General features: G+C 41.3%; 1 protein-coding gene across 3 annotated transcripts in view; it reads right to left on the reverse strand.

The window, feature by feature from the left end:
• Positions 1–13086, reverse strand: part of PTPRG (protein tyrosine phosphatase, receptor type, G) — a 775476-nt gene that overhangs the window by 43736 nt on the left and 718654 nt on the right. For all 3 annotated transcript variants that reach the window (XM_010851541.1, XM_010851540.1, XM_010851538.1), the window contains one exon: positions 2104–2195. In XM_010851541.1, the coding sequence (XP_010849843.1) occupies positions 2104–2195 (92 nt within the window). The remainder of the gene's footprint in view (positions 1–2103; positions 2196–13086) is intronic.

The following is a 13086-nucleotide window of genomic DNA, read 5'->3' on the forward strand; positions in this document are numbered from 1 at the left end:
GATTATTTTGAATAATTAAATGGTGTCAAAACCAGCTGTGATGAATAGCACTGGGGTCTCAAATCATAAATAATTGAGAAACTGGAGCTGCATTTGATCATCCTGATCAAATTCTCGTCTCGAGAGGATGAATGTTTGTCCGGAATACCATCAACATTGTTAAATGCCTCAATATTCTTGCTCAGTCATCCAGCCAACAGTCAATTGAACTAAATCACTCAAACACCCCACACATGTGCTGTCCTCATGAATGTAAAATGTCTGACTTCACACCATGTGCTCTGTACTTGGACAGGCACCTTTTTTTGGGTCAGCATCTAATAGCCGCATTAAGCACTTGACATGTTTTTTTTGCTTTTTCCAAGAAACATATGACTCTGCAGAATACGTCAGAGGGGTCCTTCTCTCTACCATCTTTGCTCTGCTTCTGCTCCAGAAATAAAACAAAGAACCAAAAAGCTAGGAGAGGGACTTCATTTAAAACAAGTTGTCAATATAATTGCCTTTAGGATGGCCTTCAGGGACTCCCAAATTTGCATAGAAACAGGGCTTCTGGTCTTCTTTTTTCTCTCTCCTCCTCTGTGAGAAAATAATTGAGCCTCCCAGCCGTATGGCTCCTAGGTGATCTCCAAGGGCTTCCCTTCCATTATTCCAAGTGGGCCCCCAGACCAATTTTGTGAAAAGAGGTGGGCAGGTTAGCACCCTCGGCGTCATTTCCATTTTAAAGGAGAAATGAGACAGAAAGGAACTGACTTACCCACAAAGCTAGAAGACAGCTGAGCTGCCACGAAAACTTGGCCCCCTCAGCACCGCTCGTGCTGCCAGAGATGTGCCTCAGTGAAGCGCCTCAGTGAAGAAAAGGGCAGTCTGTTTAATAGCTCCTCATTGACACCCTGTCACTGCCGAGCTGGCGCGGGACCCGGAGCTGGCAGGGTGGTGCGCGCTGCTCTCTACCTTCCTTGTTCCCTACACACCAGCTCTCAAAACCAGGAGGCTCTGCTCACCCATGTCTCCTCTCCAGGGCTTAATAATCGCGAAAACAAGAACAATCCACTTTTGCACGGGCTTAACTGTTAACGGAGAAGGCAATGGCAGCCCACTCCAGTACTCTTGCCTGGAAAATCCCATGGACGGAGGAGCCTGGTGGGCTGCAGTCCATGGGGTTGCGCAGAGTCGGACATGACTGAGCGACTCAGCAGCAGCAGCTGTTAACCTAGCTCTCTCCAGGATGTTCATCATTCGTTTCTGCCAACATGGTTGGGGTAGGAAGTGATGTCGCTGCCATTTTCAAAAAGGAAGGATGGTGGGGTGGGGGAGGTGGCTTCCCTGGTGGCTCGGTGGTGAAGAATCCACCTGCCAGTGCGGAAGACACGGGTTCGATCCCTGGTCTGGGAGGATCCCACGTGCGGTGGAATAGCTAAAGCCTGTGTGCCACAACTACTGAGCCTGTGCTTTAGAGCCTGGGAGCCGCAACTACTGAAGCCTGCACACCCTAGAGCCTGTGCTCTGCAACAAGAGAAGGTGTCACAGTGAGAAGCTGGTGTATCGCAACGAGAAAGTGACCCCTGCTCTCCATAGCTAGAGAAAGCCTGTGAAGCTACAAAGCCCCAGCACAGCCAAATAAATAAATAAAATCATAAAAAATGAGGAAACTGGGGATCAGAGGTGAAATGACTGGCTCCAGAATGATCATGACTGGTGGAGCCGGCATCTGACTCCTCAGACTGACAACCTGTGGTCTCCCCTACACCATGTGCCTCCCAGAACAGACGTGGAGTTAGGAGCCTGTCCTCTGCATGACGACTGCTGTCCCAGTGAGAATGCAAAAGACACAATCCGAGTCTGCCTCTTTCCTTCCACTGAGTCTGTTCTCTCACAGAAATGCATGTTCAGGAAGTGTGCAGGCAACTCTCTTTCACCTCACTTGTACTGGGAAAGGAAGGTCCGTGAGAACTCTCAGTGTAAGGAAAAGACAGCCAGTCCCCACTTTCCTCAGTGACTGCTTTTGTGATGCTCGAGATACATTCATTTCAAGTTTACAAACAAATCTCTGTAAAAGAAGAGTTAGCTTTCTGGAAAGGAACGTCCGGTTTTGAAGCATACCTCAAAATCCTCGGAGAACCCATGCTGGTTATTAGAATAGAGCTCACCGATGTGTTTAACAAACTGTTTGACAGGAATGGCTTCCATGTCATCTGTAGGAATAAAATAATATTCAGAGTCACATAGATTCCTTTTAGAAACAAATGACACCGATAAGGGAATTCCTAAAGACAGGTATTTGATTTCTGCAAAGAGTGATATAACTGTATCACCTGAAATAAACGTCTTCCAGAAAAATGCCTTCTCTGGATTTCCTTGACATTAGGGTCTCATTATGATTTTTGAATGCCTATTGGAAAATACTCTGATGCTGGGAGGGATTGGGGGCAGGAGGAGAAGGGGACGACAGAGGATGAGATGGCTGGATGGCATCACTGACTCGATGGACCTGAGTTTGAGTGAACTCCGGGAGTTGGTGATGGACAGGGAGGCCTGGCGTGCTGCAGTTCATGGGGTCGCAAAGAGTTGGACACGACTGAGCAACTGAACTGAACTGAAAAGCTAAGTATGGTTTTAAAAATGGTCTATAAAGAATTACCTTTAGTTTTCATATTCAAGGAAATGTACATACTTAAATCACCACATCAGACTTTTAACTAAAACTGAATTTACCAAGTGTACTTGTTGGTTAAGACATGTTATCATGACCTAGGTTTTTCAAGAATTTGCTATTCAGTGGGGTCCAGCTTGAAGTTGGAACAACTCAGTTCTGTTTCTGATCTTTGAAGTCTATGCAATCTTTATACACAATCACAGACAGTCACAGACAGGTGCCACCGAACCAGCTGGCTTTGGGTACACTGCCATCCACGTTTACGTGTTCACAATTTCCGTGCGAGACAGCTGTGTCTACACAATGCCAAACAACCAGTTTGATGGAATTAACTGGATTTTCTTTTGGTGTTGACAGAACTAGGTACAAATTCGGGAAGACGCCACATTCCAATTTATTTGTGATGCTGTCACTTCAAAAGGACGTTTTCAGTTCGTGAGCCTCGTGAGTGTTTTACGCTGATTTACCCAGCTCCACCCTGCACCTTGAGGACGGCCACACCCCACCCACTGGAGCTGCCCGACCTCCCCCTTCTCTCCTTCCCTCGCCCCTCCCCCGCAAATATTTCCTTTTAAAAATACTCTGCTGAATTTGAGATAAACAACAGACATGACATTTACTTTATTCAGAGTGAAAGATCTTTGGCAAACGCACAAACATCTAAACTGCCACAGATGCTTTTCTTAGCAAAGGGTATGAAGATCTGTATGTGTAAATGAGGTCCTACTTTGGCAAGAATGTTAGAGATCCAGGCTTGACAATCTGATTTCTCTTTATCTGGTGACAGCTAACATTGACTATGTCATTCCTTCTCGACTTTCTTTCGAGAGAGCAAAGCTCTAAGGGTGGCTTTTTGCATCTATTGACATTTTCAAACTTGAATCATTCCTAAGAGGAAAAGAAGCGTCTCTCATACAGTTTGTTTAGGGAAGGTGACTTATAAACGTTCATAACCCAACCTGCTTAGTGGAGAAATGTGACTTATCCAATAGGGGGTGCCTTGTACGTACCAATTCTTTCTGTGTGAACCACTAAAGACCTAATAATTTTAACAGGCCTCCTTATGAAAAAAAAAAATGCCAAGTTATTTACAAATATTTCAGGATTGAAGATGTTCATGAATATGCAATCATTTTGCACGCCCAAGAAATCTATAGCGCCCATAATGATGTAACCGGCATTAACAAAGTGAGCTGAGCCAAAATGTTTCCCCGGAATATTTAGCAGAATGCACAGTTCAAGAAAAATTTCCCAAATTATCTGATCACTTCGCTTAAAATGTTTAGAAGTAAGCAAATTCTATAATAAAGATCAAGTGGCAATGAAAAGATCTTAAGTTGAGAAAAGGACTAATGTGTACAAAACTAGAGTGTGTCTAAGAGGTTAACCCAAGAATAAACTCATCTTTGAACAAGAGGCGACATAAATAAGATGAGACACAACCTGGCCCCACACACACTCTAGCCTACAGACTGCAGCAACACTTTTCTCCTATTTATTTTGAAATGAAAGACATTTCATGAAAGACACTGTTTCCAAGAGTGGAGTGACATGGTTAATAGTTTAATAGGTTGTAAGCCTGCGTCCCCTTGCACCTACCTGAAACTATCACAAAACTGTTACTTGGCTATGTGCACTTGCGTTCAGTCACTTCAGTCATGTCTGACTCTTTGAGACCCCATGGACTGTAGCCCAGGAGGCTCCTCCATCCATGGGATTTTCCAGGCAAGAATACTGGAGTGGGTTGCCATTTCCTCCTCCAGGAGATCTTCCCACCCAGGGATGGAACTTGCGTCTCCTGCACTGCAGGTGAATTCTTTACCTATACCCCAGTACAAAATAAGGTTAAAAAAAACAGTGTCATAGGTTGAGGGCAACATTTATTCTGTAATGATAGTTTAGAACTGGAAATCCCCAATAAACTTCAGGTGCCATGATTAAGTATATGGACTCCCAGGTAGCATTAGTGGTAAAGAACCCTCCTGCCAATGCAAAAGATATCAAGAGATGTGGGTTCCAAATCTGGGTTGGAAAGATCCCCAGGAGGAGGGCATGGCAACCCACTCCAGTATTCCTGCCTGGAGAATCCCATGGACAGATAAGCCTGGCAGGCTACAGTCCATGGGGTCACAAAGAGTCAGACACAACTGAAGCGACTTAGCAGGAACGCATGCCATGATTAAGTACATGGACTCTAGCTCCAAATAAGACTGCAGTTCAGCTTCAGAGTTATTTTACTCCAAGGTACATACCACGGTGTTTTAAAGGGCAGAGTCCTGTTCGAGTCACTAAAAAAATAAAATCACTTTAAGGTTAACAATTTATTATTTTTTCCTACAAAATGCTCAACTATACGATCTAAGCTAACACTATACATGCCTATAACTCAGTTGGTCCATTCCTCCCATAGTTAGAAGCAGCAAAACCCAGCAGAGCTCAGTTCAAGAACTGCATATGGAAATATACGACTCACTAGTCTCTCAAATTTGGTTCTTTATCCAAAGAAGTCTAATCACAATTCTCTAGGTTTCCAAGCACCATCAGTAATGTCAAAAAACCACCAAACAACCAAACAGAAAGATATACACACACACACACACACGCATGGTATAGTGACCACCCGGATAACACATTTTGGTCTTTCAATCAAGATAAATAAAACTGAAGGGTCGTAAATCTTTTTTCCTTCGATATGAAGATAAATATAAGGCTGAAGCTAATTAGAAGTCCTAATAGTTTTCCTCTTACACTGGTTTTCTATTAAATTTCTCTCAACATGAGCCAGATAATTATAAAATTACTCTAACTAGCCAGAAGGCCAAGCAATTAGGACAGCATTGTAGACCTGATCTGCTCAGTTTATATCTGTAGAAAGCCTGTGTACAAGAAGATACCCATCTGTGAGATGTTATTTCCACCTATACAGCCGAGTTTCATTAACAAATGTGACAACGACCAGAGCACTAACTACGGACCAGGCACCTTCTGTGCCCTTTACATGTGTTTACATGTACTCATTCCTCCCAACCGCCCTAAGAGATAGGCACTGTTTTCAACACTCATCTTAAGAGTTGAAAACACAGGCTTGGAAAGATGAACTGAAGCCTGGAGCGTGGCGGTGGCAGCTGGCTGCAGAGTCAAGGCGAAGAGTGCTTCTGGTGGGAGAGAGCGGCTGTCGTCTAGGTCACAGTGAAGGGGACACCACTGAAGAGGTGTTTACTGAGCACCTAGGACTCAGCCAGATATTAGCGAGATGGTGTCTGCTCAAGGGCAACATGTGTCCTACTGAACATAAGAAAGTGAGAGCAAGAACCGCAAGGTGAAGACTGCCAGTGTCTTAAAACAGATGGGTCTGATAACTTGGTGACTAGGGAGAAACAAAGAAGAGGAAAAGAGTTAGAATCCAAGTAAAGATGCCTTGGGACTTCCTTGGTGGTCCAGTGGCTAAGACTCGGCGTCTCCCAGTGCAGGGGGTCCAGGTTCCATCCCTGGGCTAGTCAGGGAACTAGATCCCATATGCCACAGCTAAGACTTCACATGCCATAAATGAAGAGCCTATGTGCTGTAATTAAGACCTGGCACAGACAAATAAATAGATGATTTAAACAAAAACAAAGACGGTTTCACTGACTACAGGTTAGACGTTGGATTACCATGATTCAGTGAAATGTCTCATGATAGAGTTGAAGGAAATGTGAAGGAAGCCCTCACTGATTGCCAGGGATTACGCTCAGCCTTTTGCATACACTTATCTTCACAAGGACTAGGCACAGAGGGTGCCATCATCTTCAATTTACACGTAAGGAACCTGAGGCAACTTGTCCAAAACGACACCATTACTAAGCGGCAGAGCTGACATTCGAATCCTGGTGTATTAAGCCCAAAGCCCGGGCTCCCATGTGATGGAACACACTGCCTTCATTCTCAGAGCACAGTTGCAAGGAAAAGCAAGCAATTAGGCACAGCGTGTCTGTTAATCTGATAAAATGTTATACACAGTATACTTTGTGCCAGTATTTTTAAGTATAGAGCTTTCAGATACCAAAGGTTTAAATAAGGCAAAAATGGGATAACTACTATCACCACTACACTACCCTGTTACAAAATATTTGATACAGTCAGTTGAGGATCAGGAAAAGTGGCCTTGTTGGTCTTAAATAATATTATTTATACTTTGTTCCAAGATTTTAGCCTTTTGTGGTTGGAATTAAATCCAGCACATAAGAGGTCCTTTATTTTGGTCAGTCCACAACAAAACTTCCTTATGTACCACTTCTGATGAAGCCTGAAATTAGTTTCTGGTTTGTACGCATCCAAAGCAGAGCATTGTAAGAGGCTGAACCTCTACTGAAAACAAAGTATGAAGGTGAGAGATTCCAAGAGGGAGAAAAGAGCTGGTTAATGTTGACCTCAAATGCAAAACTGCAAAAAATGGAGAAAAATGCATGTGAACATAAAGAAAAGTTGCTTTTAAAAACTAAATGTCCATTGACAGATGAATGAAGAAGACACAGTACACACACACACAATGGGAATACAGCTTAGCCATAACAAAGGATAAAATTTTGTCATCTTCAGCAACAGAGATGGACCTAGAGACTGTCATACTGAGTGAAGTAAGTCAGAAAGAAAAAGACAAGTACCATATGATATTATTTACACGTAGAATCTAAAATGTGATACAAACAAATATATTTATAAAATGGACACAGAGTCACAAGCCATAGAAAACAAACATCCAGTTACCAAAGGGGGAAGAGAATGGAGGAGGCATAAATTAAGAGTTTGGGATTGACATATATACACTACAATATACAGAAGGGATAAACAATAAGGTCCTACTATATAGCACAGGGAATTATATTTAATATCTTGCAATAAACTATAATGGAAAAGAACATGAAAATGAATACATATACATGCTGCTAAGTTGCTTTAGTCATGTCTGACTCTGTGTGACCCCATAGATGGCCTCCCACCAGGCTCCCCCATCCCTGGGATTCTCCAGGCAAGAACACTGGAGTGGGTTGCCATTTCCTTCTCCAACATATTCATGGGTATGTCTATATAACTGAATCACTTTGCTGTACACCAGAAACTAACACAACATTGTGAATCAACTATACTTCAATAAAAACAGAAAGAAAAAAAAAGAAAAGTTGCTTCTAAAATCTGTGGTTATATCTCTGTTGTGCTTGCATGCTCAGACCCATTCCATTAGAGAGAACTCACCCATGCTAAATTTGCAGACTCTTAGTATTAAGGAACAACAGATAAACCAAAAGGAAAAACTCAGCAATTTTTCCTTTGAAATTGCAAAGAAAAAAAATCAGCACCTGAGGCGGTCCCTGAAAGCCCACCACAGGGGGGCGCTGCAGAGGGCCTTGCCTAGCACGCTGCAGGGTGGTAGGGTCTTTAACCCGCAACTCAGTATAACTGTGTAGCCCTTATTCTCACCTGCCACCGCGGCCAGAATGCTTCCTGTGCATCAGGTACCCAGAGATAGTGGTGTAAATGGAAAAAGCCAGAATCAGTCGGCCTGGTGATACCGGACCTTACATCTCTACGACTGCCGTTCCTCATCTAGTTGGAAATCAGAACCAGCTAATTCAGAGTGCTATGCAGAACAAACTGGAAAACATAAGTACTTACCAGAGAGCTTGGCATTTAGTAGGTGCCATAGTAAATCATAGTAAAGCTGTGATTTACTATGAGATGAGAATCGCTATGCATGCGAGATCCTATGATCTGGGGGCTGGGAGAAACAAAGAACCTGGCCAGGGTCCACTGCCATCAAATGGCTGGGCCAGGCTGACCCCAAAGCTGGCTTCCTGGGCCTTAACGTGACCCCTCTAGGTCTTAAACTGAACATATACAGCGAGAGGGCAGAAAAGCATACAATACGTGTTAAAGAAGTTCTCCAACAAAAATGGGCTGAAATGAATCACTTTGGCTTCAAAGGTAAACTCTGGGTCACCTTGAAGATGCCAGGTAAATAAAATACCATGGTATTTACCTTCCTGCCTTCCAAGATGCTTAGCTGTGGGGTTGACTGGCCTAAGGTCTGTTTCAGAAAATTATCGCTGCTTGTTTACTCTGGCAGGTTGTGGGTATACATATAAATTTACCATGAAGATTCCAGAAGGCCTTCAGTCACTTACTGAGGCTAACCTGTGCGAACTTCATTTAATACTTAGCATTTCCTTCAACCCTATTCCAAATCCCAACCAAATCGATATGAGGGCAAGGAGGGCCTAGTACTTGGGTCCAGTTCAATCATACTCAGGCATCCTCCTGACCCCAAGCCCCATGACTGGGCTGTTTTCAGGGACTGCGAACCACCCCTGTAGTGGACAGACCTTAATGCTGAGAACTCAGTCTCCTTCCTTTCTGAGGAGGGATCAGCCTCTCATCTCAGAAGCCAAGTTCAGGCCTCTCTCTGTGCTTGTTAATACCTGTGTCAACTTAAGAAGATAAAGCAAATAGCAAATACAACTATTGAGATTTTTAGTTCCTGATTTAGGACACAATAGATTTTTGTCTAAATCAGACTCTTAGGATGCAAGGAGTGCTGTGGAGATGAGGACATTTTATTTCCTGCCATAAAAAAGAAATCTCTTTTCATTTATGACACAATGAAGTCAATAAAGAAAGGGCTTCATTATAGTCAAAAGACCAATGAATCTCCTTTGGAGATAATCTCTGTATAAATAAAATATGCCAACAAGGTTGGTTTAATCCCAAGGGTTTTAAACTGCATGTTTAAAACCCCTTTATGTGCTGGCACCCTGCTGAAGCCAGTGACCTTCAAATTATTAAGATGTGTTTTAACTGAGGGAAAGGCACGAATCATTTCTGGATTTCTAAATGTTGGTTAGCAGCAACATTTTGTTTTGTAATGTTCTTGTTAGTTAGTTTTTCTAATTTCCAGAGAAAAACATTTATAAGGACATTTGTGTTTGACAATAGGCACATTTGGAAAAGCCCTTTCAACATGCTCTATAAACAGGCTAATTCAATGAGCTGAGTTCTGATTTTAAAAAGCTACATATGATGAAAGTCTAAAAGAATAAGTAGCATAATACACTCAATATAATTTGCAGATGACATATTATATATGTTTCATTAATAGTTTGAGTGAAAATGTAATTCATTAATAACTGCAGTGAAAATATAACGTAAGCTTGGTGTTTCAAAAGACTGCCCCAAAGATGGAAACAGTCGATTTTTAAAAATACTTGCAGATATTAATAATAATAATATCAATTTAATAATAATATGGATCCAACTGCCATGGTGTGGGTTCAATCCCTGGTTGGGGAACTGAAATCTTGCAAGCTGCACAGCTTGGCCAAAATAATAATGATGATGATGATCTTAAAGGACAGAAGTTTGTGACTACTTCAATATCTTAGAAGACAGACGGCTAGAACGGGGCTGATAGCTAGGTCATTACATTCAATTGTGCTTTATCTTCTCAGAGTAACAATGGGAGACCAGTGAGCATGGAACATTTGATTTTGAAAAGTGATTAGTGGGATGAATGAAGAGTCAAAGCCCCTTTCATTCTCCTGAAGAAGTCACAATTTAATTTATCTGAAAGAAGACTGCGTAATTTCTCAAGCATTATACACATAGCAAATTTCACAATTTAAAAAATTTCCTGATAGGGACTATCCTGGTGGTCCAGTGGCTAAGACTCTTTGCTCCCAGTGCAGGGGACCTGGGTTCAATCCCTGGTTAGGGAACTAGAGTCTGCATGCCACAACTAAAGATCCTGTATTTTGTAACTCAAGGTCCCACATACTGCAAGTAAGACCCAGCACAGCCAAAGAAATGAATGAATTTTTTAAAAAAATTTCCTATAGTGGAGCCTGAGAACTGGCATTCCTAGGAAGTTTCCAGGTGTTGCTGATGCTTGTCGTCTGCTCTGGGGCTGGGGTCCTGCACTCTTTATCAGCCCTCCCAGAGATTCTGAGGCAGGGTAAAGCTTGAGATCCACTGTACAATTCTTTTATGCAGCTTATTTATTGTTTAAATCATTAGCATTAGCCTACAGAGGTCTATAGTAGCCCCAACATATACAACCTGAATCACAGAAATGTTCTTAAATCAGATTTTTCTATCCTTCAACGATTCTCTCTGTATATTTGCAATCCAGAAAAACCCTTCGGTAAATTCTGCAGCAGTTTTTTTAGAAAAAAAAAATCATTGACATAGCATATGTATAGGTAGTTCTAAATGTGCAATAGCTTCATAAAATCTACTTTGAGAATTTTCAATAAAGTTTTTCAGATGGCAAAAATAAAAAAAATTCTTAATAAAATAATTGATGTCACTTCTCTAGTGATTGGAACTGTCTGGAAAAATGTTTGCATAAGGAGTTCTCTCTCATATGCTTGGCTAACCAACCTTCACTGCCGCACTGGGTTTACAATTTCCACACTGTACAGGATTTAGGTGAAAAAAAAAGTCTTCCTTCTTACAGCACTATCTTTGCCAATTAAACCAGGACACTATGAAGAGTCTAAATTTCTAAATTTCAGTTCGAGCTAGTAAATCTGATAACTCAAGTTTCCTCAAAGGTTCCTATAAGCATGTATCTCCAAGAGATGAGGATCAAAAGGTTAGCAAAGCTTTCCTTAACCTTTCGTCTATTTCATAGTATTTTTTAAAGAGCCAATGTAACTTGCTGGTTCTACTTACGCTTTGGGGTTTCAAGATCAGAGCTGTTTATCCGTGAATTTGAACCACAGCAGAATCATCCAAAAGTTGGTGATATAGAACAATATTCAACATGTTTTTGAGCTGTTCTCCGAGTCATTTAAACCACACAGCCTCGGGACTTCCCTAGCAGCCCAGTGGTTAAGACTCTGAGCTCCCAATGCAGAGGGCCCAGGTTCAATCCCTGGTCAGGGAACTAGACTCCACATGCCAAAAACTAAGAGCGTGCATGCCACAATCAGAAGAGTCAGTATGCCCCAACAAAGAGTGAGGACCCCATGTGTGGCAACTAAGACCTGGAGCGTAAAAAAAAAATAAATCACAAATTCCTACTTGGCACAGGGAATGGCGATATTGGTGGTGGTGGGGAGAGTCTTTTTCTTAGGAAAGAAAAGAATAAAGATGACTTGGAAACAAAGAGGAGAGTTTTGTGGGTTTTTTTTTTTTTTAATGCAGGAAATTTCAACAGAATAATGATGAAATGCTTTCATGGAGGATGAAGGAGAATTTAGTGGAAAAGCAAGTGGTCAGTGGTACTGAAAGAAGAAAATCCAGAAAAAATTTTAAGAGAACAGTCACATGTATTTGAAGATGCCTTGATTTAGGGAAGCAAAATCCTAATGAGACTGAAGTCCTCAGATATCAGAACTGTCAGGAACATGCCAAGAGGTGGCAGAGCCATTTCTAAGCATCTGTGCTTTGAAGTCACACAGATAATTCCAATGCTAGCCCACCATTTATTCATGCAACCTCCAGCAAATTAAAGGATGTCTCTGAGCCTTGGTTTCTTCATCTGTGAAATGGGGGTATGGATTGCACCACTTTCCCTAAAATTGATGTTGAAAAAAAAACATAAACCACATAATTTTGATCAATAAATGCTCAATAAATATTAGATGATGATGATATCTTCTGAGGAAGGTTAAGTGCAAAGTAAGTTCTAGGATCAGAGTATGTTACACCTTTTATAATGACGACTTAGGGACTCTACAACAGTTTGGTAGCTGAATTTTCAGTCTCATTCTGTTGCCCACACTTCAAAACTGTGTAATGGTTCAGTTTACTGGTAGTTGTCTGGAAACATCTTTTTTGAAAAATCAGTGATAGAAAGTGAAGGATTCAAATGATGAAATAACTTAAGTTGATACATCTAGAGCCTAGAAATCTTCCTGTTAGGTTTCAAGTATGGACAAAGAATGAGTGAGATCCAGTGGGCAGGGTAAGTGTTCCATAAATATTCAATAAATATCCTACTACTTTTAGACATAAAAACAATTAGAGGAACTTCCCTGGCAGTCCAATTTCGCTGTCCAATGCAGGAGGTACAGGTTTGATCCCTGTTTGAGGACTTAAGATCCCATATGCCTCAAGGCCAAAAAACCAAGACATAAAACAGAAGCAGTGCTGTAACAAATTCAATAAAGACTGTAAAACTGGTCCACATAAAAAAAATTATAAAATTAGATAATTCCTAAGGTAAATCATTTAAAAGGATACTAAGGAGGTCTCAATTAAAGAAAAATTGTGCTGAAACTTAATAGAATTTTTAAAAACTGGTGATATTTTAGAAATTTGTGTTTTCCTTACATTGCTTTTTCTTATGTAAGACAACTGTCCTATAATAACTGGAAGAAACCTTAAGAATAAATACAACCATGAATTGTTACAATGAAATTACAAACTATGTTACAAATTTACTAAATAGG

The sequence above is a fragment of the Bison bison genome, unplaced genomic scaffold, assembly GCF_000754665.1.
Source record: "Bison bison bison isolate TAMUID 2011002044 unplaced genomic scaffold, Bison_UMD1.0 scf7180017864304, whole genome shotgun sequence".
Classification (NCBI taxonomy): domain Eukaryota; kingdom Metazoa; phylum Chordata; class Mammalia; order Artiodactyla; family Bovidae; genus Bison; species Bison bison.